The sequence below is a fragment of the Euwallacea similis genome, chromosome 17 (genome assembly GCF_039881205.1).
Source record: "Euwallacea similis isolate ESF13 chromosome 17, ESF131.1, whole genome shotgun sequence".
Lineage (NCBI taxonomy): Eukaryota > Metazoa > Arthropoda > Insecta > Coleoptera > Curculionidae > Euwallacea > Euwallacea similis.
In genome coordinates this window covers 3,447,531-3,471,031 of record NC_089625.1, presented here as the reverse complement: position 1 = coordinate 3,471,031, position 23,501 = coordinate 3,447,531, and the positions used below count along the sequence as shown (strand labels likewise).

Below are 23,501 nucleotides of genomic sequence, written 5' to 3'. Positions count from 1 at the left end.
AATCGCGCACCCTTTTAAGCTTGAAAGTTTTATCGCACTCTTGGCACTTCCAAGGGCGCTCAGAACTGTGAACTACAAGATGGTTCTTAAGCCTCGAACGCAGCTTAAAGGACCTGGTGCAATAAGGGCATTGATAGCCTCCTTCGGTTTTAGTTAAAACTTTCTCATCTGTGACAGAAATCTTCAGCTCTGTTAATGTATGTTCGTCGATGTCGATGATTTCACATTTGAGGCTAAAAATAACAATGGTAAATGTTTTAGGGGTCAAATAAGGTTTTAATCACAATAACAGCTAAAACTTATTGGAAAAATCCAATTTCAACATTTTTGGATTATTGCGGTGCAACTTAGAATCAGCAATTACTGCAAAAGATCTTAATAATGCTGGGCGTTACCGATTCAATGTCTGAAATTAATTCTTGGGAGCTCTAAGGGTTTTTCAAACATTTGATTCAAATTTTTGGTGGTATAAAAAGTTATTGAGGGCATTTCTTCTTGTACGCCACAGCATATTGTCGAATTCAATTTAATGTAAAATTAAAGAGGATGCCTTGAAGCACAAATTTACATTAAAGTGTTTAACGCAGGTTCATGTCAAACCCAGGGATATACATCTGACAAAAGTACAAACTTAAGAGTTTAATAGTGACCCTTATTTCCTGATTATCCCTTTCGTACGACTCTATGTGTATAAGCTCGTAACTCAATATAACAATATAACTTGATCTTACTCTTTATAGAGATAGCTGGTAATATTTCTTACCAAAATTTTTTTAAAATTTGAGAAATATTCCCCCATTTTGTGAATTTAAGTTTGAGGATAATTGAATTTAAATTAACCTAAATTTTCATATTTAAGATCGGAAGAAGTCGAGAATTATATCCAGTTATTGCAAGATTGTTCGGGGTTAATAAATAAATCCTAAAAAATCAATACTTTCAGGTCAGTTTAAAAATTATATGAAAAAGTACCTAAATTACAGGTCAGATTATCGGATATTAATACTGGTAATTAGATCAAGAGGAAAATTATTTAAAGTCTGATAGAAAAGTTGTTGTTGCAGTTAAGCTAGTCAAAAATATGATAATTCATCTACTATATGTACAATATACTACAGGTAGTTTATTGATGCGTACTTCAATGACAATGATGTACAGCGATTATCAGAAATATGAGTCTAAAGAAGCTTTAAGGAAGTATAAATAAATATTTTTGATGATAATAACTGTATTTATTTCCTTCCATATAGAATTTTCTGTAAAACTTCTTTCGAAGTGTTATTAAAACGTTCAAATAGGAGTTCGTAGAACAATTTTAATGAACCACGATATCAAACAAAGATCGTTTTTGACCCAGTTCTAAAACGTTATTCTTGAGTTTTCAGCTTTACGCATGATCTCTCGTATATTTTACAAATTTATAGATGTTTATTCGTGAACAACCTTGTTTCTTAACAACGTTGTTCCATGCAGATCCCCATGCAAAGTCTTGAAGTGATAATCCAAAACATTTTGGTACTTAAAGGTTTGGCCGCAAACGTTGCATTGCAAAGGACTCTCCTCATAGTGCACAATCATGTGCCTCTTAAGGGAGAACTTGCTCAAGAAGGCTTTACCGCACTCTCGGCACGTCAAATTATACTTCTTAATATGTCTTTTGCGATGTGCTTCGTAATACTGTTTGTGGCTAAAAGACTTATCGCATATTCCACAAGTGTAGCTTTCCTTACTTTCACCATGAATGGTCTTCTCATGAGAATCGCGCACCCTTTTAAGCTTGAAGGTTTTATCGCACCTCTGGCACTTCCAAGGGCGCTCGGAACTGTGGGTTACGAGATGGTTTTTGAGCCTCCAACGCAGCTTAAAGGACCTAGAGCAATAAGGGCATGGATAGCCTTCTTCGGTTTTGTTCAAAGATTCCTCATCTGTGCTGGAAATCTTTAGAGGGAGATTTTCCGTCAATGTGGGTTCCTCGATGTCGATGATCTCATATTTAAGGCTAAAAATAATAATGATAAATGTTTGAAGGGGATAAATAAGAGGGATTTAGTCACAACTCCAGCTAGCACGTATTGAAGATATTCAACTTGAAACAAAAATATTTTTGGATTACTTACAGTTCAACTTATAATATAGAATGGATGTGAAATGTTTTAACAGGATATTAGGTACCAAGGTTAAACTTTTTGAAATTAATTCCTGGTAGCTGACGGTTATTCATATATTTAATCAAAATTTGGAATGTAATGGGGGACAATTCGGAAAAGTTGCTAACTGCACTTTCTTCAAATTCCCCTTCTTGTACGTATACGTGTCTACTGTCAGCCAAGTTGTATCGTCAACTTTAGCTGTAGGTAAATTTCTATATAAACGTTGAAAGACAGCACTAGTGTTTTTGCATTCATGGTTGCTAAGAATGTATTTTAAATAAGACAGACATTCAAACTTATTTCTATTCTATCGTCGCATCGATTTCGAAAATCTTCGAAAAAGCACTTTATGATCACCTTTATGATAATATGGATTCAGTAAATGTTTTTACTAGGCATCAGTAAGACTTCTGACGAAAAACAAAAACCTTAAAAAAGTGTGTGTGTGTGTGTGCGTGTTAAAGTTTTTCTTAACGTGTCAGTGACAACTCTGTCACCATCAGAACCTGGGGAAAAAATATTATAAAAACGAAAATTAACATAACTAAAATATATAAAATATCACGAGTGTAAAGCAGTTTTAAGGAAGCACAAAGACATCTTTCAAGTGATAATAACTGTATTTATTTTTTTCCGTATAAAAATTGTTTCCTAAGTTTTATTGAGATACTTCAGATATCGTGATAATTCCTATGTTGGCATCTCACAAAGATTTTGTTTTCCCAAGTGAATCGAATTCTCATGCCTCTTCTTACGAAAATTATTAAAGAACCCTTTACCGCAATGCTCACAGTGGACAGTATGCTGTTTCAAATGGCTCTTGCGATGAACTGCACACTTACGTTTATGATTGAATATCTTCCCGCATATGTCGCAAGAGTGCTCTTCATTTCGTTGATCTCCATGCAAAGTCTCGAAGTGATAATCCAAAACATTTTGGTATTTAAATGTTTTGCCGCAGGCACTACATTGAAGAGGTCTCTCCTCGCAGTGCACAATCATGTGCCTCTTAAGTGTAAAGTTATCAGTAAAGAGCTTTCCACACTCCAAGCACTTTAAGTTATATTCCTTAAGGTGCCTTTTGCGATGTGCCACATAATAGCGTTTGTGGTTAAAGATCTTTTCACATATGTCACAAGTGTAGCTTTCTTTAGTTTCGCTATGGATGGCCCTCTCATGACAATCGCGAATGCTTTTAAGTTTGAAGGTTTTATCGCATCCCTTGCACTTCCACGGGCGCTCAGAACTGTGGATTATGATATGTTTGTTGAGCCTCCAACGCACCTTGAAGAACCTGGTGCAATAAGGGCATTGATAGCCTTCTTCAGTTTTGGTCAAAAGTTTCTCGTCTCTGCTGGAAATCTTCAGAGGGAGATTTTCTGTTAATGTGTGTTCGTCGATGTCGATGATTTCATATTTGATGCTAAAAATAGTAATGGTAAATGTTTGAGGGGGGTAAATGGGAGGATCTAAGGATCGGCCGGTCAAGATCAGTCGGGGAAAGTCGGGAATTATATCTATTTACTACAAGATTATTCCGGATTAATAAATGAATATTGAAAATCACTGTTTTCAGGTTAGCAAAAAATGTTGAAATAGAAGGAAAGTAGTCTTGACCGACTAGTTGAACCGCAGAATAGAAAACCTTGGGATTTCGGCCTTGTGTGATAAGAAAAAAACTCTAAAGCTACCAAGCTTTCGATAAGGTTTATTACTGACTCATGTAAAGATATTTTACAGCATTTTTTTTTTCGATTATCTACTTGGTTAAAAAAATTGGAAAGAAAAGAGTGTTTTTTTGTTGGAATTTTTTAAAAAAGCAAATTTATTTTATTTTCAGTGTTATACATACGTGAAGACTACTTGTTTAGAATCGTTCGCCTCTTGTAATTTTTCGATATGATGCACAGTTATTGATCAAAATAAAAACATATTTTAACCCTCACCACAGGATAAATTAGAGTAAAAATATCGGCTCTCCCACTGCTTGGCTACTAAATATCCTATATACTGTAGTATACTGCGTACTTCAATGTCAGTAGTATACAGGGGTTGACAGAAATGAGTCTAAAGAAGTTTTAAGGAAGGACAAAGAAATGCTTTAAGTTATAATAACTGTGTTTATTTCCTTCCATGGGTAGAGAAATTTCTTTTTAAATGTCTATTGTAAATACAGTCGCTATTGTAAATACCAAAATAGGTGTTCGCAGCACAATTTTAATAAAGATGGCTTCTTGCAGATCCCACAGACTAGTAGGAATTTCTCGTAATTCACCATGGATATTGTTCCTGCTATTCTGTATACTAACACCGCACAAACATGTCTTTACTTAACTGCCTTTTTCATGTGAATCGAATTCTCATGTTCCAACTTAGTATGACTGTTGGTGAATCCTTTACGGCATGTGCCTCTTAAGGGAGAAGTTATTGGAGAAGGTCTTACTACATTCCCGGCACGTCAAATAATACTTCTTAATATGCCTATTGCAGTGTATTTCATAGTACCGTTTGCAGTTGAATATTCTGCCGCAGGTCTGACAAGAGTTCTCACAGATTCCATGAACAGTCTTCTCAGGAGTGTCAAGCACAATTTTTTTGCTTGAAAGCTTGATCACAAATCTAGCACTTCCAAGGACGCTCAGAACTGTAAGCTATAAGATGGTTTTTGAGCTTCCGTCCTTACATAAAGGCCTTAGAGCAATAAGGACATGGATAATCTTCTTTGGTTTTAACTGTGGACGAAGTATCGGTGTTAGGAATAGAAAATATTACATCAATCTTTGATTTGATGAGTTCGTCGATGTCGATAGCTTCGGATTTTATTCTAAAAATAGTAATAGTGAGTGTTAGAGGGGATAAAGGAGGCGCGTTTTAGCTACATTTGCAACTAAAGCTTGCCTCAAAAAGAAAAATTCGCAAACTCAAAGTTGCCCACATTGTATCAAAACTTAGGAAAACCCATCTTGAATCAAAAAAACATACCTACCTCTAAGAAAATGTCTAGAAGGCTTCTATAGAAAACATTAAAAATATACAACAGCTTTGACGCTAAATAACTTCTAACATTATGGTCCCATTTTAGTGATTGTCTTATTTGATTATAGATCCGTCAATCCTTATTATTCATACATTTTTAGCGAAACTCCAAGATCATTGTACACGTTATATCGGTATTCAATAAGGAAATCCTGAAAATTACTTCATAAAGTTAATTTTAGTTAGCCGAGAATCTTAAAAGAATGCTCCTACAAGATCAGTCCGGAGAAGTTGGAGAAAACATCCAAGAAATTCACTGTAAGATTAAATAAGCTCGGTAAGATATCTCGATATTTTTAGTTTCTACGAGTGTAAGTCAGTTCTAGTTCTGATTGTCTTCTTCCATATAGGAAGGTAGTCCTTAAGACAATTTTAATAATCGACTATGTCGGAGTAGGAACATTCTTAATCATAATTTTGTGGTTCCTCAAAAGGATCTTTTTGGGCAGTCTTACCTCAAATCTCTAGTAAATCATATTTATTGATGTGGTACGTAATAGCGTTTGTGGTTCAAGGTCTTTTCGTTTATCCCACAACTACTGCTTTCCTTAGTTTTCACCATGGATGTGTCTTTCATGTACATAGCACATCCTTTTTTGCTTCAGTGCTTTACAGCACCACTTGCACCTCCAGGAGAATACTAGGTTATGACATAGTTTTTAAACCTGAGGGAACCTAAGACAATAAAGACATTGATAGCCTTCCTTGGTACTCGTCAAAAATTTTTCGTCTGTGCTAGGAAAATTTTGTTGTGTTCGACGAAATCAATGATTTCGTATTTAAAGCTAAAACAAATAATAATAAGACCTTGAGGCGGTAAAGAGGAAGGTTTTAGCCACAATTGCAGCTAAAACTTATTGAAAAAATCCAGCTTGAAACAGAACATTTTTAGACTTACTTACGGTTCAACTTACAACCCAAAAGTAGTGTTGACGATTTTGTTACCAAGATATTCAGCATATTCAGCATTAAGTTCAACTTTTTCAAGTTAATTCCCGGTATATTAAATTATCAATATAAGCTCCTCCGCGCTTATGGAATGTTTTCTATAAACACGTAATGGCCGCTTAAATATATTAAGTGTTTAATAGCTTTAACCCGTTCAGTTTAACCGAGTTCAGTTAATTTGCGCCAAAAAGCGAAATTTCAAATGTGTTTTCCTCATTAACCCAAATCTTTAAACAATGAAAACGTGTATTTTAAATTACCATAAAAACTGAAACATGCGTATATATCGATTATTATAAAACAAAACAAATAAAACTTGTTTAATTACAAATGAAGTTTATATCATCATATTTATACAATCCAAAAATGGCCGTTAAGCCGGATTTATAAATTGACACAACACAACACAGCAGTAGTATAACACAGGCTTTTTGTAAAATGCAATTTATAGATTTGATTTTGTGTACCCCCCCACTGTCCATTATCGAATTATATCATTAAAACATAGGATTATAGTACTAGTAGAATTAAGCGATAGAACAATGCTCGAAATTTTGTTCCAAACTATAGGCTCAAAAGTTGGAAAAACGCTGCACAAAAACTTACAAAAAAGACATTTTTTGTTCGTTTTAATTTAAAAACATTCAAAATATAACATCAAAACCCACTCTTCTTACAAAACATTATATTAGAGTTCAAATAATCACATTGCTGTATAATTACTAAATACAGAAGATATCTGCAAACTAAAAACAAGATTCAAAGACGAACGAGTACAAGCTTAAGGTACTAGAACTAAAAATAAAAGACTTACACTAAAGTCAAAAAGAAGAAAAAGTACCTCACAGGAAATTATATCGCACATGAAAGTATTTACAGATGTGCTTACATCTTACAAAGTGTTTGTCTGATGATCACATTAATGAAACGATGTAAATGGAAATAGTATTGAACCATCCGGAAATTGTTAGGCCTAAAATGCGTGAGTGTAAAGAAGTCTTAATAAAACACAAAGAAATACTTTGAGATGATAAGAACTGTTTGTGATTTATCTTCCTCCAAACAGAAATGTCCCCTAAAGGTATTATTAATATTATGGCAAAATAGTTCAATTGTAATTGGGAATGGAGTAGTTTTGAAGTCCCTACTTCACTCCAAAACCCAAATAATACACAATGAAGATATGATGAAAATATATACTTTAATAATTACCTGACTGAAGTAACAGATCAAAGTCCTGGCAACTTTACCAAGATAATATCCTTGAAAACGATTTAAAAAAAAACAAAAGATTAATTAGTTTCGTGATTTCCACGAAAATTATCTTCCAGGGAAAATTCACAGTGCAGTAACCTAGCAGTTCAAAATCAGACAAATTGCGTGAAGGTCAGTTCTGATAGGCTAGATTATTTTGGGTGAATAATAAAATAAGTACTAATAAATCACCCAAAATTATCTAACTTACCTGTCAGCAAGACTCTTTTTATAGAGTTGATCTTGGTGAAATGGAAACAAAACTTAGCGGTTAATGCTCAACTATCCTTTGGCCATTATCAGACTAGAATACCTAAATTAAATCCGCCATTTTTCTTACAAAAATTTTAGGCTTATTCCAATTCCCAGCACTATCAGCCAATTCGCTAGAAGTAGTGTTCTGACTCACGTCGAAAGGTACATTAGTCAACTCTGTAAATGTTACAGAATTACCCTCATCTTCAATAGTAATCGGGTCACTTGCCACTACTTGATTCTTCATATCTTGCTTTATTGCTGGGGGACTTCCAAGAGGAATCTTCTCTTTTATGAATATCTTCTTCTTTTTTTCATTTGCTCCCTCTTTCAGAAACCTAGCGTATTCATTTTCAAAGTGAGAAGCAGGATCTTTGCGCATCTTCTTACTAGCTACATCATCAGTCACTGTACCAAAACTAGTGATGACAGGCATTACAAAAGATCCCTCGTTGCTGCTCCCTGGAATAGTCTGTTGGCATGTTTCCACATTACTGATAATTGGCACGGACATAGACGGAATTATATTCTGCTTAGTTTTGGTCAAAGTAGAAGGTTTAGGTACTACGGAGGCAGGTATGACTCGACCAATGGAGGATGAGGAAGTTGCTAGTGGCACCATTGGTGGACAAGTGGTGGTGGTTGATGCTGTGGCTGAAGTAGGAGCAATGGGAATCATGGAAGGGGTTTGACTAGGATCCTGAGAGGGTAGTAAAACGTAATAAGTTTTGCTGGGGTCTAATCCGGGGAGGCTCAACATGGCAGGCTGCCCTGGTGCAGAAAGTGGGGGATGGTTCAGTACAAGAGATGAGGAAGATGTAAGAGGATTGGAAACCTTTTTTAGCAGTCTTGTTTTTAGTAAACTACTATTTGCCGTAGTTGTATTCACAATCTTTGTCCCTCCTAGCATTTGTGTTATTTGAGACGTCACTTCTGTTTTATTGAATGACGTAGTACTTGCATTCCCACTAGGGCCTGCCACAGCAGCGCTAATAGCCGGCTTAATGGGGACAAACTTCTGAGTTTTCCTGACAGTGGTGAAATTGGACACAACCTCGTGAGGAGTAGTATAGGCATCCTTCTGGACCACTTGCACATCATCATCTTCAATGCAAATGGGGGAAGTCTTCATCTTATCGAGCTTTTCATGAAACTTCTTATGTCGATGCAAAGCTTTCTTTGTCGCGAAAACATCATAACAAACATCACAGTCATAAATGGGGATATAACCAGTTACAGGGTTGGAGGGGTCACCACTGGATTTAGGGTCTGAATCGGCAGCTTTAGCAATATTGGCTGAGGCCTCTTCTTCCGATTTAGCTTTACTGAAAACATTATGAACCGCGACGTAGTGCTTTTTGAGCTGATAACAATCGTCAAAGGACGCAGAACATTTAGCGCATTTATAACCGAACTTCAAGGAGCTGTCCGTTCCATGTTGTAGAACATGCACTATAAAACCTCCTTTAGTGTTGAACTGCCTAGTGCAGCGTCTGCAAAAATACTTGCAAACATATTGATTATGAACGTGAGCTTTAATGTCCATTTGGTTGGCGAAGAATATGTTACATGTAACGCATTTATAGTCTTCTCCGTCTTTGTTTGAAGAATCTTCTTTTATTTGCCCACTCTCTTCAGTGGGTTTAACTTTTTGTGCACCGTCAGCATTAACTTCATCTATGAGGTCCATTAATGCCTCTCGGATGATAGAAGGATTTTTAATTAGAGAGGAAACGTTGTCTACGGGCTTAACAAAGCTCCTTAATTTTCGCACAGTGGTTTCTGAAGATTCTTCATCACTCTCTGAGGCAGATTCATCAACAACTTGATAAGCAATATCCTTTTCATATGACTTGCACCTAGCTTCATCTTCCTCGTCTTCATCATCATTATGAATGAGTTTATGCAAATCCAAGTCACCCTCAGTGGAGAATTTTTCAAAGCAGATGTAACAACTGTATTTCTTGCGACCGACGTTCTCTGCTGGCAGATCTGGAGATGCAGCAAAGTGCTTTTTGCGTTTCTTCTTTACAATAGGTTTCTTGTTTGGGCATTTCAAAATGTCTACCAATACAATGGTACAATTTTTGGAGAAGTGATGTTTCAGGTAAGATTGTTGCTCTTTGAAGCTCATTTCGTGGAACCTAAAAATGATTTTTATTAGCGTTGTTGTTCCAGCAGATAAAATAATACAGGTAATAAAAAAGGTGAGGTGATTTAGAAACCCTGAGATTGCTTTATTGGTCATTATCATCATCACAATCAATAAGGCAAATATGTTCATATTTATATGCAATCTAATCTCATTACGGTTTTTAACAGACCCGTAGGGAGACATTTACCTCCCAACAGTAATACACTCGGCTTCAAAATTATGAAATAATTAAAAATGTATAAATTTGCAATATTTTCTAATAAAAATAATATTTCTCGTTTTGAAAATCATAATTAAGAATATGGGCAACAAAAAAGGCATAAAATCAATGGTTTACTGGGAATTCCCAGAAATTCAGGATCACGTCGAAATGATTATTTCTTTAAAAAAATTGCATTTGTCTTTGCTGCTGGAAAAATGGTGAATCGTATCACTGTTTGATCTTGGGAGATTTTTCGAACCTTATTACTAATGTTAGGAAAAATTTTGCTCGAATATCGATTAATTCAAATTACGCTGCACATATTAATGCTAAAGTCATTTATCAAATCAAAAGAAAAACATAATTGAGCTAAAGAACGAATTGTTTTAGACCGAAATTTGAGAAAAAATTAATGTGATCCCGGATTTAATGACCTACTGGTACTACCATTGACTTTTTAAACGTTGCTTGCATCCCGTACTATTAAGGAATTATCTAACCTTTAGAAAAACTAGTAACAACTTATTTTTACGAAAAACATTACAGATTCGATTTGATGTGCTTACATTCTCAAATATTTCACAGTTGAAGGGAGTGCCTAACAAAGAAAAAACAAAATATTAACAGTAACTATAACATGGAATAACAAACGAATTCTGCAAGAAATAGTCTGAGTTTTGAATTCTAAGCGTTTACGCAGAGGTAATTACAATGAATACGAAAGAAATAAAAATGATAAAATTGCGAATGCCCAATTTGTAATTCAAAACCAAATGTAGCGGAATGTCTGTAAAGCAGATTTTACTGCAAGTTTTCATTTTGTAATATTATTATTTACTCCGAATTCATTGTACCTACTTCCGCCTAAACGCTAAAAATTCTAACCATAACAAACTAAACAAGTCCAGAAAAATAATTATGCTTCTTCATGATATGCCTGTGCATATTTTCAGAATTGATAAAAGTCTTGAAACAAAAATTGCATATGCACCGAAATTTGCTATGCTTCCTCATCACATGTTCATATAACTGCTGATTGGAACCAAAAGGAGTTCTGCACAGGCAGCATTTGCCGATGATGGCGCACTTCTCGTTGACTATATGCTGCCCGAAAGAATCAAAAGTTAAAAACAAGTTGTCACAGGTATTGCATCTGAAATGCTCTCGGTTTACCAATGAAGTGGGAGGTTGTTTGGTGCACACTGCCTGCTCCATTGTAGATGCTGTTAGATTAACCCCCACATCCTCTAAATTGAGTACTGGGAAGTCACTAGGGTTCAATTCAGACGAATCTTCAAGGGGTACCTTAAAGTTGCTTTTCTTTTGCGCTTCTGAAGTGTTCAAATTAGCCTCAACATTTGTGTTATTGTTGTTTAGCAAACTAGATTCGGAGACTATTTGAACATCTTCTGGACCGAGAAAGGGGTCTACATCCGGCATAAGCAACGCGTAGTCGTTATAGAACTTCTTAACTTCTCCATTATCAATCTCAAAGTTCTGATAATGCCAATTAATATGTTCTTGCAGGGAGCACTTTGTTAGAAATACTTTCCAACAGTGTTTGCAGGAGAACACACTACCGTCCTCAGAAGTATCTTTAATGTAATCATCAGTCTCCTGATGATCCTCCTTTTTCACAGCCTTCATTTTACGCTTGCGCTTGACAGCCTTGATTTTAATTTTCGAAAAGTACTTGCACTGCTTGTTGTACTTCACTCTATGGGTATCAAGATCCACACTGGAGAAGAACCTGGTGGAACACACGTAGCACTTGTACTTAAATCTGGGGATTTTAACCCTGCCATTTCGGAATTTTAGAGAAGGGTTAAGGGTGATGTCTTCTACTAGGATATGACACTCTTTGATATTAAATTTTTGTAGAAGCTGCTGGGTTGGGGACCTAAAAAGTAAGGGGTTTGAGTGATAGAGGAGTAGTTGGTGAGTGAATGGGATGGGTGAGTGAAAGGCAGTTAGTCCAGTGAACATACATGGATTTAATTATGCAATAAAGAATAAACGAAAAGAAATAGATTGTAAATTTAGGAGTATATTAATAAAATGTTATTTAAGTTTAAGCATTTTTCATTGGGTCTCCCACTCAAAATAGAATCATTGTTGATAACTAAATACTATCAAGGTAGTGATATAAATAACATTCTTTGGGTGAAATTTATTCACAATTACGAAAATCTACATATGTCCTTACTTAAACTACAAAATAATAATAATAATAATGCAAATTAAGTTAAGCTTTTCCTGTTGGAACTACCGTAAAGACCATCAATGTCAATACAATATGACTCATATATGGGAACTTTACAATGTAGGCTTAAAACTACATTAGTGGGACTGGGGTAAAATCGATATATATATATATATATATATATATATATATATATATATATATACATAAATATTTTATATATCCATTTTCATTTTAAACTTGAAGTAATTTTGTAATGAGCTTTACCTGAGGGAAAATCGATGTGTTACCCATATATCAAATGAAATTCTATTATAGAGCTTAGATGAAGTGATTAGTTCCTGATTTTTCCTTTTTCTTTGGTTTATAACCATCTCTCCGTTCCAGTTGATTTTTTTGTTGTTTGTACTCTTTCAAAATGCACTTTCTGAGATACAGAAATTGTGAATGACGATCAATAAAATGTGACTTAGGGAAATTAATTCTTGGCCTTTAAAACTCAGAACCTTTCTGAAAAACTTCTATAGAGTTCTATAGTCCGTTTTAAAATTTAACATATTCCGATTGGTCATTGAAATATTCGAAAACATCCGATTTTGTGATATTGCTAGTCCCGAACGGAGAAATATGATAATTCGACAAAACTCCTCACGAATTGACTAACTTTCCTAAAAATTCGAATGAAACTTTATCTACTAATTAATATTTTATGTCAGAACAATAGAGAAAACTTTTGTCTCTTTTCGCACTAATGCGACTTTTCTCGCCATAAGCTGGTACCCGAACGCGATTTTCCCTAGAGAAATCCAATTAAAATTAGGATTTTAGATGGGGTTAACACTGTAGATTACCCGCTTATGAGATATTGGAAAATATTCCAACCAAAAATCACATAGCCCCACGCTAAATTCAAACAAGGACAAACTGAAACTACTTAAAAACTACTCGACAGCCTCATCGACAACTTCAGCAACCACCGCATTTCGGTTAGAGACCTTCTTATGCGTATCAATGTGCTTTCTAAAATAGTATTCATCGGCAAAACTCCTTCCGCACACCTCGCATGTGTGCCTAATTCCCATATGCCTATTTTTGTAGTGGTTCCGGTATTCTCGCACCGTGTAGAACCCTTTGCTGCATTGCTCGCAGCGGTGCCTGAACTGGTCCAAGTGCCTTAACATGTGTTCTTTTACATTCTTCTCATACATAAAAGTCCGGAAGCAAAAGTTGCAAATGGCCCTGTCGGGGTGTTCAGCTACATAGTGAGCATAGAAATCGCTGTTGCTAGTAAAACTAGAACCGCATATATCGCATCCGTTAACATAACATTTGCCCTTCTCAAAATGACGATAGAATCCGAATGTGTTGATGAAAAGTTGTTCGCACCTCTGGCATTTGTAGTGCAAAGCATCAAACTCTTCACTGGGTTCCATTTCTATAAACTCTGTTATCGAGAAGTCAGGCACTTCGTGACGTTTCTTCAAAGGTGTGATGCGGGATTTTGGGGGGGTATAAGCGCGTTTGGTTGTAGGGACTGAGTTCAACGATATGGCATTGCTAGAAACTACCTCAGACAGCACATAACCGTGATCGAAATTCACTAACTGCTCAGGCTTCAAAGGCTTCTTAACAACACTTTTCTTAGATTCCTCACCCTGCAATAACTCGTCCTCCCCCATTATAATCTCATCCAAGATGTAAACCATATCAGTCCCATCAGGCTGCCTCACCTCCACCAAGTGCTGACCCTCTTTCATAACAATCAACTCCTCTCCTTCAGAATTCTGGTCCTGGAACATGGCCCCGTAGCTCTCATCCTCCTTATGAACCTCATGATGGTCGTACATGTCATCAGAAGTATTAAAACTCTGATTGCACTTGCAGCAAGTCAACTTCTTAGCGAAAACATTCAAATGCTTCTCTATAAAGTCAGTCTTGCTGGAGAAAATCGTGCAGCAAATGCCGCATTGATACTGCTCGATTGGAGGGTTGTCTATGAAACCATCGTCTATGTTAATCGAGATTGTGTTGTTGTCGTCGATTGTCTCATCGTCTATTTTAATTGAGACTAAATCTTCTTGGTCCAATTCTGCGCATCTAAAATAATTTATTGTGGTTAGCTTATGTGTCGCGATTTTTGGACAGTTTAACTAGTGAGATTTTAAATAAATGCGAATGTTTGATATGGTTTGTGTATTTGAACATTTCACAAAAATTTCAAATTAAAAATAAAGTAAAACATTATAGGTTCAACAACAACATTATTGTATATGTATAAAAATACAGTACTTAAAAATTAAGACAAAAATGATGAAATTTTAGGCCAAAACCAAAAATTTAATATCTGAGGAACCATCGATTTGATTTTTGTGCTTCTTAATTTTTATTCGAAAGAATTTTCTTCGATTCCCGCGGACACGAAGACTGTTTAAACAAAACTCAAACAGGAGCCACACAAGAAATTGAGCATCTTGGAAGTTAACGTAAGCCAACAGTGCACTGATAAGTGCTACTTAACAGGGGACCCACAATTTGAAAACACTTAAAATCTTTTAGTTTTAGCGATTGCAGAATGGTGAGCCCATTTAATAGTCGGTACCTAAGGGGCAACCCGATCTCCCCTCCTGGGTCTGACTTCACTTTAAATCAAGCGATTGCCTTCGTTTTTATTCAACATCCTGTAACATCATGCGTATGTCTATTACTCAATCAAAATCTTTAAGGAACCCCGCAACAAAATCCGTGTCACCGGTTCACAATATATTTAAATTTTAATTTGGCCTAAAATTTTGTGATTCAATTGAGGATTGCTTTATTTAAACATAATTGGAATGTTTCCTCAATTTCATTCATGGAACACATGGGTACAAATTTCGAAGATGCAGAGATTTTCCTCTCAAGACCCTTCGACTTTAACCTCCCCTATTCTCGCCGGTTCAGGCCCTTTACACCTGTGAATCCTCAACTGTGGCTTAGTAGCAAACCCTTTTCCGCATACCGAACACGAAAAGGGTTTCTCTCCAGTATGATGTCTCATATGTATTGTCACCGTATAGGGTTGAGAAAAGCCCTTCAAACATATCGGGCATTTATGCGGTTTCTCCTTGGTGTGAGTACGAATGTGATGTCTCAAAATCTTATGAGTTGCAAAAGACTTTCCGCAAAACTCGCACTTTTGCGGCTTGATTCCCAGATGAACCTTCATATGCGGCCTTATATTCTTCTTCAGCACTTCTTTGCCGCATATTTCGCAGATGCTTCTGCGCTTCCTGTAGTCTGGTTCGTCTACATTATGAGTTTGCACGTGCTTAATGTAACTGCTTTCATAAGTCATTATTTTATCGCAGATGGAGCACTGAAACCTGAATGAATAGCTAGAGTCATGTTGGGTCCACACGTGATTCTTCAAGGCTTTCAGATGGTTTCTGAAAGACTTTTTGCAAAAGGGACATTGCGGGCCGCTTTCTGCACTAGTGCGGGAATGCATTTTTTTGAAGTGGGCTTGCAGAAAATTGTTGTTTTCGAAGGAAAGTTGGCAAATTGCGCAGAAGAAGTGCTCATACTTGCGATGGTCTGAGTGAAGGTAGGAGTGCCGTTTTAAGTTACCTACAGTGGAGAAGGTTTTGCTGCAAATTGTACATTGAAGCCTAAAAAAATAAGAAAAGGTTATGTGTTGTGTGTGGATGGTAATAGTGGAGATAGGAAAACTTCGTTTTTATTTTATAAAAATACACGATTTATTACAATACATTAAAAATCAAATCAAATAGGCACATAAATTCATTACTTGAATCAAATTATTATTGCCGGAAACTATCATTAATTAATTATTAATCAATAAAAACTGCTTAATGCAGAATTTTGACCAGTAACAATACCCCGAAATAAACATTGTTAGGTAATTTTTCAGTTGTTAAAAAACCATCGCTAGAGACTTGTATAAAGAAATTTGTGAAAATTTACAGGGTGGTAATATCGCTTTTATATAGTTTGTATATATTTTATTAGAAGTCCGAGAAATAGGTTTCCAAGGAAGTCATGTAAGTACGGGAAAATTTCGAACATGTAACGATGAAAACGATTAACAATACTTCGAATTGAGTAACTTGTTCCAGATAAATTGATGTTCTTGACTTGTAAACAACTTTCCAAACTAGCAATATTTATGGCAGAAATCGACTCTATAAAGTAGAAGTTTCATTTCATTATTTTATCAGATGAACAAGCAGAAATGTCATTCATGCTATCTTAATCCTAGCTTTCTTTTTGGCATAGTACGTACACACTTTCTTAGTTTACATGTCAGTCTCTCGAACATTCAGGTACCAAAAATAGGCTTAAATTTCAATCTGGTGAAGATGTGTAATGAATGATACTTTTCATTATTAGGCTTTGAATTTCATTAGCAATTCGGAAAGTGGCATTTTTCCGTACGCTGGTAGGAAATATGTATTTTCAGTACAGTTAACCAACCAACTAGGAAACTCATTTTCGGTGCCGTATAATGAAATTATATTTTTAGGAATTTGAGTGCCCCAAACTGCATTTCCAAGGATCCAGGATAACAGTTAAGTTATTCGGGTTAGTTCAGTGTCGGTGTTCCCTGAATGCACAAACCTCATAAACAATCTGCTTCACAGTCTGAATTAACCTCCTGCTTAATCTCAACTCTACACACATGATTCTTCAACTCAGACTTCGTAACATACTCCTTGGGGCACATATCACATTTATGTGGCCTCTCCCCAGTGTGATATCTCATGTGTACAGTCACTGAGTACTTCTGAGTGAATCTCTTCCCGCACAATGCGCACAAATAAGGTTTCTCTTTGGTGTGAATCCTTTGATGAATCCTCAGACACTTCCTAGTTACAAATCGTTTTTCACAGTCCTCGCAACTGTAGGGTTTCTCCCCAGTGTGCGACATCATGTGTACCTTTAAGTTCTTTTTCAGCATCTGCTTACCGCAAATATCACAGCAGTACTTTCTGGAGAAGCAAGGAAATTTCGATTCTCCAGAATGGCGCTTGAGCAGGTGTGCCTGCAAGTATTTGGCGCAAGTCAAAGCCTTAAGGCATATGGAGCATTGGAATTCCGGTTGGATGTTAGGGTCGTGGCTTTTAAGGTGCTTTTCGAAATAAGGTTTTTCCTTGAAGGGTTTGCCGCACTGCGGACAGATGTATTGGATGGTGGCCTTACGGTGTACGGACTTAATATGGTTAATTAGAAGATTCTTGAAGATGAACCTCTTGCCGCAATCGAAACATTCGTATTTTTTTTGACCATGGACGTAGGAATGCCTTTTGAGCTTTGAGGAAGTTGTGTAAGTTTTGAAGCATGTCGGACACTCGGAGGGACGTCTGAAAATTTCCAAAGTAAAGAGACAAAAAACAACGCTATAAGAAAAAATAAAACTACTGAGAAAGTAGTAAAATTTATTCTAATTCAAAGAAACACTTCACACTTATGCGTATTAAGCAATGTTTTAGACACATATCTCTTCGAACAAATATCACAATTATAAGGCTTTTCTCCAGTGTGGTATCTCATATGAATATTCAAACTCCCTTTTTGAGTGAAACTTTTACTGCATAATTTACACGCAAATGGGCGTTCCTTAGTGTGCACTACTCTATGGGTCCTCAGGAGGTTTTTCGTGGTGAAATTCTTGCCGCAAACAACACACTGGAAAGGCTTCTCCCCAGTGTGCGTTCTCATGTGGTGCTTAAGGCTCGATTTTGAGGTGAAATTCTTGCCACAAACATCGCAAACACTAGCCATGGCATCCGCAGTATGAGATCTCATGTGCACCTTAAAAGACTTTTTGTGCGTCAGTACTTTAGAGCAAACATTACACAGAAACTCCTCCTTTTTGTAGTTTGGCTCATGAGTCTTCAAGTGCTCTCTATAATATTGCTCATTCCTGAAGGCCTTAGGGCAGTGAGTGCATTTTAACTTCAATCCAAGATGTTTGAACTGCTCATGCTTTTGCAACTCACATTGATAGTTGAAGCCCTGTCCGCACTCCTTGCAGGTCACTTTGTACTGGTTGAAGTGCACGTTCCGTATGTGGCGTTTCAGTACCTCTTCAAGATTGAACTTTCGCTCGCAGAATTCACAAGTGTGTTTGTACTCTTTAAAGTGGACGTTCTTCAAGTGCAACTTCAACACATACTTGAAGTTGAACTTTAAGTCACAGGAAGTGCAGGAAAACGTTTTTTCCTTGTGGTTGCGCGAGTGATATCTGAGCTTAGCGCGGGAGGTGAAGAGCTTAGGGCAGGCCTGGCATTGGAAGATGCTAAAAGTGACTTAGGTTAATGATTTTTAAGGCTGCTTTAATGGGAGCTAAGGGAGAGTTAAACAAGTGACAAAAACTAATGGGAACAATAAAAAATACTAAATAAATTTATTATTGTTTAGAGGACCACATTAGTCCCCATCTTCCGTATGTTTCGTTCAAAATGAAATTAAATACGTCGTCAAGCACCGAATCAACGAATAACAATCGTGCCACGCAGTACGTGGCAACACATTTCATTGACTAGAAGATTATGCACATTATACTCGATTATGTACATATATTTGTAAATTAGCCACTTCTAATATCTCACTTAATTCGGATGCTGGGAATGGGGAAGCTTAAACACAGAGAAAAACAGTCTATATCGACAACTATTTATTTAGATCACATTAACAGTAAACTAGGCCAAACCATCTTCAACTTACATAGATCGGTACTTACCAAATCAATTCTGACATAACTTCCCTAGAACTACGATCTAAGAACTGACTTAAATTTATATAGATTTTTAATAAACTCGACTCTTAAATTTAGAAAAAAATAGATTAAAATATACCTGTAATATTAACTCAACAATAAATAACATTGCTTCTCATAAAATTCTATCAGCCTTGTAACTGTGTAAAAAAACCGATTAAAAAGGCTCGGATCAAGCATGATAGTCATAAGCCTCCTGGTTAGGAAATTTTTACAAATACATCCTGCACAGAATAATCTTATACTCTACCTTATTCTGCAAATGGAAATAATCAGTTATTGCAGAAAGATTTTGAGACTTAAGCTTCGTGACAACTCGCTTCAGGGTCTTTGATGGTTGCTTCCAGATAATTTTCCAAGCTTAAAATTCGAAGTTTTCTGGTACTTACTAACGTCGCTGTTGCAGTTGGTGATGAGTTTGTCATTAGGCTATACCAAGATGTTGGTTATTTTGCGAAGGAATGGGAACAACTTACCTTTTTGGGATACTTGAAGAAAAAGCTTTGAAAAATTGAGCGCCTGTATAAGAACTACAAGCTTCTTTTGGTTGATAATACTTTTGGTATTCATATTTTTCACTTCTTGATTGCCAGATTTCGTCTGGTTTCTCAATGTACACTTCGTTTGATTCGACAAAGTATTATCTCTCTTCATTTCATTGCCTTGCTTTCCAACCGCTTTTGAATGAACAGTATTCCTGATATTCTTAACGCCTCTAAAATACTTTTGTTCCACCGCCGAGGGCACATTTTTTCGCACCTATAAAATGATGGGGTTAATAAAAAAGGGATTTTCAATGAAGAAGTCGCGTGGAACTATGAATTAACCTTCATGATTAATTACTCAAAATAATCAGCAGCTGTGCAAACTTGACATTTATTTCAACGATTATAACGTACCAAAATAAAATAAAATGATAAACATATTTTTACAACTATAGGTCTATACCTTCACTGCTTCCATGGGTTCACATAATGCCTAGAGCCTCTTTGCTGAATTGGCCCAAAAGGCTGTACTGGCCCAAGAGATCTGGCTTGTGCGAGCCTTAGATCCATTACCTGTTGGAAACCCTGAGGATGCATCGTCGTGTTCTGATTCAATCCCACCATTATTTGATTGGTAAACAGCTGTACTTGTTGAGGGAATGCAATGTGCTGCACTTTTATATGGCTTTCCTTTTGTTCCAAGGAATCGAAAACGTTACTGCAATAGGCGCACTTAAAATTTGGTGTTGGGTCAAAATCACGCCATATTAGGTCGTTCCTACTGGGGCTTCTGTCAGGAGGCTGGAAGCGGAATTTCAATGAGAAACTATCGCTATTTCTGACGTACTTTCCCCTTTTCGGAGATTGAAAGCGACCTTCTAATGAGGAGTAACTCATTTTATGGGATGATAGATTATCGTGAGTCGTATCGAATAGATCCTTTGATACTGATCTGTCTTGACTAAGTTCGCTTGAGAAACGTTCGCTCAATCTTGAAGAATGTCCTTCTCCATCGCAAAATTTTAATGAAGACTGATTATCTAATAAATCCTTTGAAGAAGAATTGCTATCATTTAAAGGAAAAAGATTTAGTTCCCCTTTGACGACCAATGAATTTGTTTGTTGAGTACAATCCCCGCACTTCATATCTTGTATCTTACTCATTTTCTTTCTATTAAAATCTTTTTCCTTCTGAGGGTATACGCTATGTTCCAAGGAGGATTTGTCATTTTTACAGGGTATTAGACGATCGTAAAACATCTTTGTTGGATAATCTACTGAATGGTGGCGATCTAGTCCAAATGTGTCCAGTTTAGAAGAACTATGTGAGTCACTTGGATTTGTCTGGTTTTTACTCCTCTCTCGCTCAGCCCTGTGTACAGCTAAATGCGGTCCTATATTAAATACTTTCAGTTTACAATCCCCACATATAACGCAATTGTATGTGGAGTGCTTCTTTTTCTTCCCATGTGGTTTCAAGTAAACCTTAGTGCCTTTTTCTTTGTGGCTCATAATGTGGTTTTCCAATTGGTTTATGTTCAGTAGACTGAAGCAAGTCCAACACTCCTCCATATCTCTTTTCAATGGGTCAATTTTTCTCTTCCCCTGTAGTATTAGTTTTCCAAGGGGCAGCTCCTCTGTACGATCAACTGGCATATACATACTTGAAATATTATACTTTTGTAAGTGAAGCTTTAATAATGATAAAGTCTCGAATTTCAAGTGACAGATCGTGCACTTGTTCTCTCGCATGTGTGATTTTAAGAAATGAACATAAAGCTTTTTACCAATGACTAATTTGGCGCATACCAGACATTGTTTCTTATAAATATTTATAGTAGGACGACCATTTTCTAAGGCTATTCTACCATCATAAGTGCATGCAGCAGTTGGATTATAGAAGATGCCATGTTTATGAACATGAGACTCTAAATCATCGTTGATTTTTTCTGGGCATAAAATACATTGGTAATAAAAGTCGGATTGTTCCATTTTATGAATCAGAGTCATGTGCTCTTTGAATGATATTGGTTCGTAGAAATGCAGCGCACATTGAGGGCAAATCAACTCCACGTTATTGACCAAAGATTCTAAGCGGCGATGGGAAAATAAATTGCGAGGAACACGAAACTTACGATTCGGACAAGAAGGACAAGTAAATGAAACACCTCCATGTGTAGTCTGTATGTGATTTCTCAATTTATCCACATGAGGTTCCAATTTCCCACAAAATTGACAGTAAATATTCACTATTGATCTTGTCTTCTTCATAGTTACAAAGAATTCGTCGCCATGTTCCAAATTTCCGTGAAGACACATCTTATCCCAGTCTTCAAATGACTTATTGCAGATAAAACAATTACATGAATGATTTTCAGGATTGCTGAATAAATGTCTTTCATAGTCTTCATAAACGGAACAGAAAAGTCCACATTTTTCGCAATATAGTGGGCCATTTATGAATGTTTTCTTCCCTACACGACACAATATCTGTTCAGGGTCCAGCTGAGCTTGATCGCTAGTGGTGTCACTATCACTTTCTGTTAAAACTTCATCTAATAAAGCATCGAGTTCATCTCGGAGATCATCGAGGACTTCACTTAAAACGTCAGTAACCCTAGAATATTCAGGGATTAGTATATTAATTATCAGTAATAAAAATAAAAGTATTGTACAAATTTAGGATATAAATAACCAGAAATCAGTATTTTATGGAGATTTCACAATAATAGTTAAAAAATTTTGAAGCTTGAAACTGACAAAAACTATGAGATATTTGCGAGTATGGGTAACTAATATGTTAAAGAACTAGTTTCTCCACACCTCCACTACATCACTAATGAACGCTGTTCCAATAGTGACATATACTAAAAGCAAGAACAAAGTGTTCATCTATACTGAGACATAATTTAAGATGTGACATCTTAAATATAAAGACAAACAATTATTCATTAGTGCAGCTATGGAGGCTGAATTGTTTTACTTTATTCTTCACGACCTAATTTCTCTTCTATTTTTTAATTGAAACTTAACAATATCGACATATTCAAACTATAAACTGTTACAATTTTATCAATCGTAATGACATGAATATCGATGTTTATCACCTTGACCCTTTTTTACTTAGCATTACAATTTTCTTAGTGAATTCCCTAATTTAGGATAACACCCGACAGACGTCAGTTAAACGGATTAGTAAAGTCGTTCTGTGAGCGAACAGCTCTTACTTTGGCTGTGAAATTTACTGTTACATTTTTTGTAATTCCAGACAGAGTAGAATTGACATCCAGATCATTAAATCGGTGAGTTTAAAAATATATCCCAAGACAATCTGATTTCCATAACCATTTCCGATATATGGAACATGTAGATGAGTTATCCTATAGGCACACCTGGTGAGTGATCAATCTACCCACCATTTGAAAACCATCAAGACAGAAAATTCATTCAATCGTCATTCGTGTTAGTTTTTCCCCCTATATTTTAGGAAATTATTTCCATCTATTCTAGAAGTGTGTAACACAACCTACTTTTGTGCACATTTGTTTTAGGGCTCGAAAATCAAAACGTCGGATTTCCAACGTGCCATAGCCACGTTGTAGAAGAGGAAAAGTTACAATAATGAAGTAAAAAATAAAAACTTTTATCCAAACATTCATCTTTTTTTAATACCTCGGGCAGGCATCGGAATGTTTAAAATGGCATGTCCTTGAACTTGCGCCGCTTTGCCTTAATTTTACTGGCCTTGCCTTTTTTGTGATTATCGAGACTTCGAAGGTTGAGCTCCAGAAATTAATATCCGGTTTAAAATTTAATATAAAATATGAAATGTTCAATTAAAAAAAACTACGAGTTAAGTTTTCGCACACTTACAGTTCGCTCTACACAATTGAAGATAATTTCCCAATCTATAATGACAACAATCGAAACCTTCAGTATTGATCGGTTTCCAATTTTTCCTGTGCAATCCTTACAAGTGCTTGGAAGAACTTGTAGCCCAATAACAGTCTCTTCCTCTTGTATAAACTAAATGTT

At 36.1% G+C, this 23,501-nt stretch overlaps 2 protein-coding genes across 38 annotated transcripts in view; both read right to left on the bottom strand.

Annotated features, from left to right (window-relative positions):
- Positions 1 to 23,501, bottom strand: part of LOC136414528 (zinc finger protein OZF-like) — a 183,432-nt gene that overhangs the window by 119,478 nt on the left and 40,453 nt on the right. The window contains exon 4 of one of the 34 annotated variants that reach the window (XM_066398590.1): positions 7,682 to 9,787. The exons of 31 other annotated variants lie outside the window; for them this stretch is intronic. In XM_066398590.1, coding sequence (XP_066254687.1) covers positions 7,702 to 9,787 — 2,086 coding nt within the window. In that variant the 3' untranslated portion in view covers positions 7,682 to 7,701. Of the gene's footprint in view, positions 1 to 7,681; positions 9,788 to 10,855; positions 11,901 to 11,974; positions 14,301 to 23,501 lie in introns of those variants that run through there. 2 more of the 34 variants (XM_066398626.1, XM_066398617.1) reach the window with 2 other exon arrangements.
- On the bottom strand, positions 18,955 to 23,466 carry LOC136414536 (uncharacterized). Of its 4 annotated transcripts, XR_010752549.1 has the most exons (5): positions 23,340 to 23,466; positions 19,930 to 22,083; positions 19,458 to 19,740; positions 19,232 to 19,410; positions 18,955 to 19,177 (listed from the first exon to the last, which is right to left on the bottom strand). XR_010752549.1 is itself a non-coding variant. In XM_066398644.1 (3 exons), the coding sequence occupies exon 2, from the start codon at positions 21,783 to 21,785 to the stop codon at positions 19,932 to 19,934; it is 1,854 nt and encodes a 617-aa protein (XP_066254741.1). In that variant the 5' UTR covers positions 21,786 to 22,083; positions 23,340 to 23,466; the 3' UTR covers positions 18,955 to 19,740; positions 19,930 to 19,931. The 4 variants fall into 4 exon arrangements, 1 of the variants encoding a protein (XP_066254741.1); XR_010752547.1 differs by having other exon boundaries at positions 18,956 to 19,410; XR_010752548.1 differs by lacking the exon at positions 23,340 to 23,466 and having other exon boundaries at positions 18,955 to 19,410; positions 19,930 to 23,107.

Coding starts and splice junctions, on each gene's coding strand:
- LOC136414536 (XM_066398644.1), bottom strand. CDS start 21,785: ATGTGTCTTCACGGAAATTTGGAACATGGCGACGAATTCTTTGTAACT.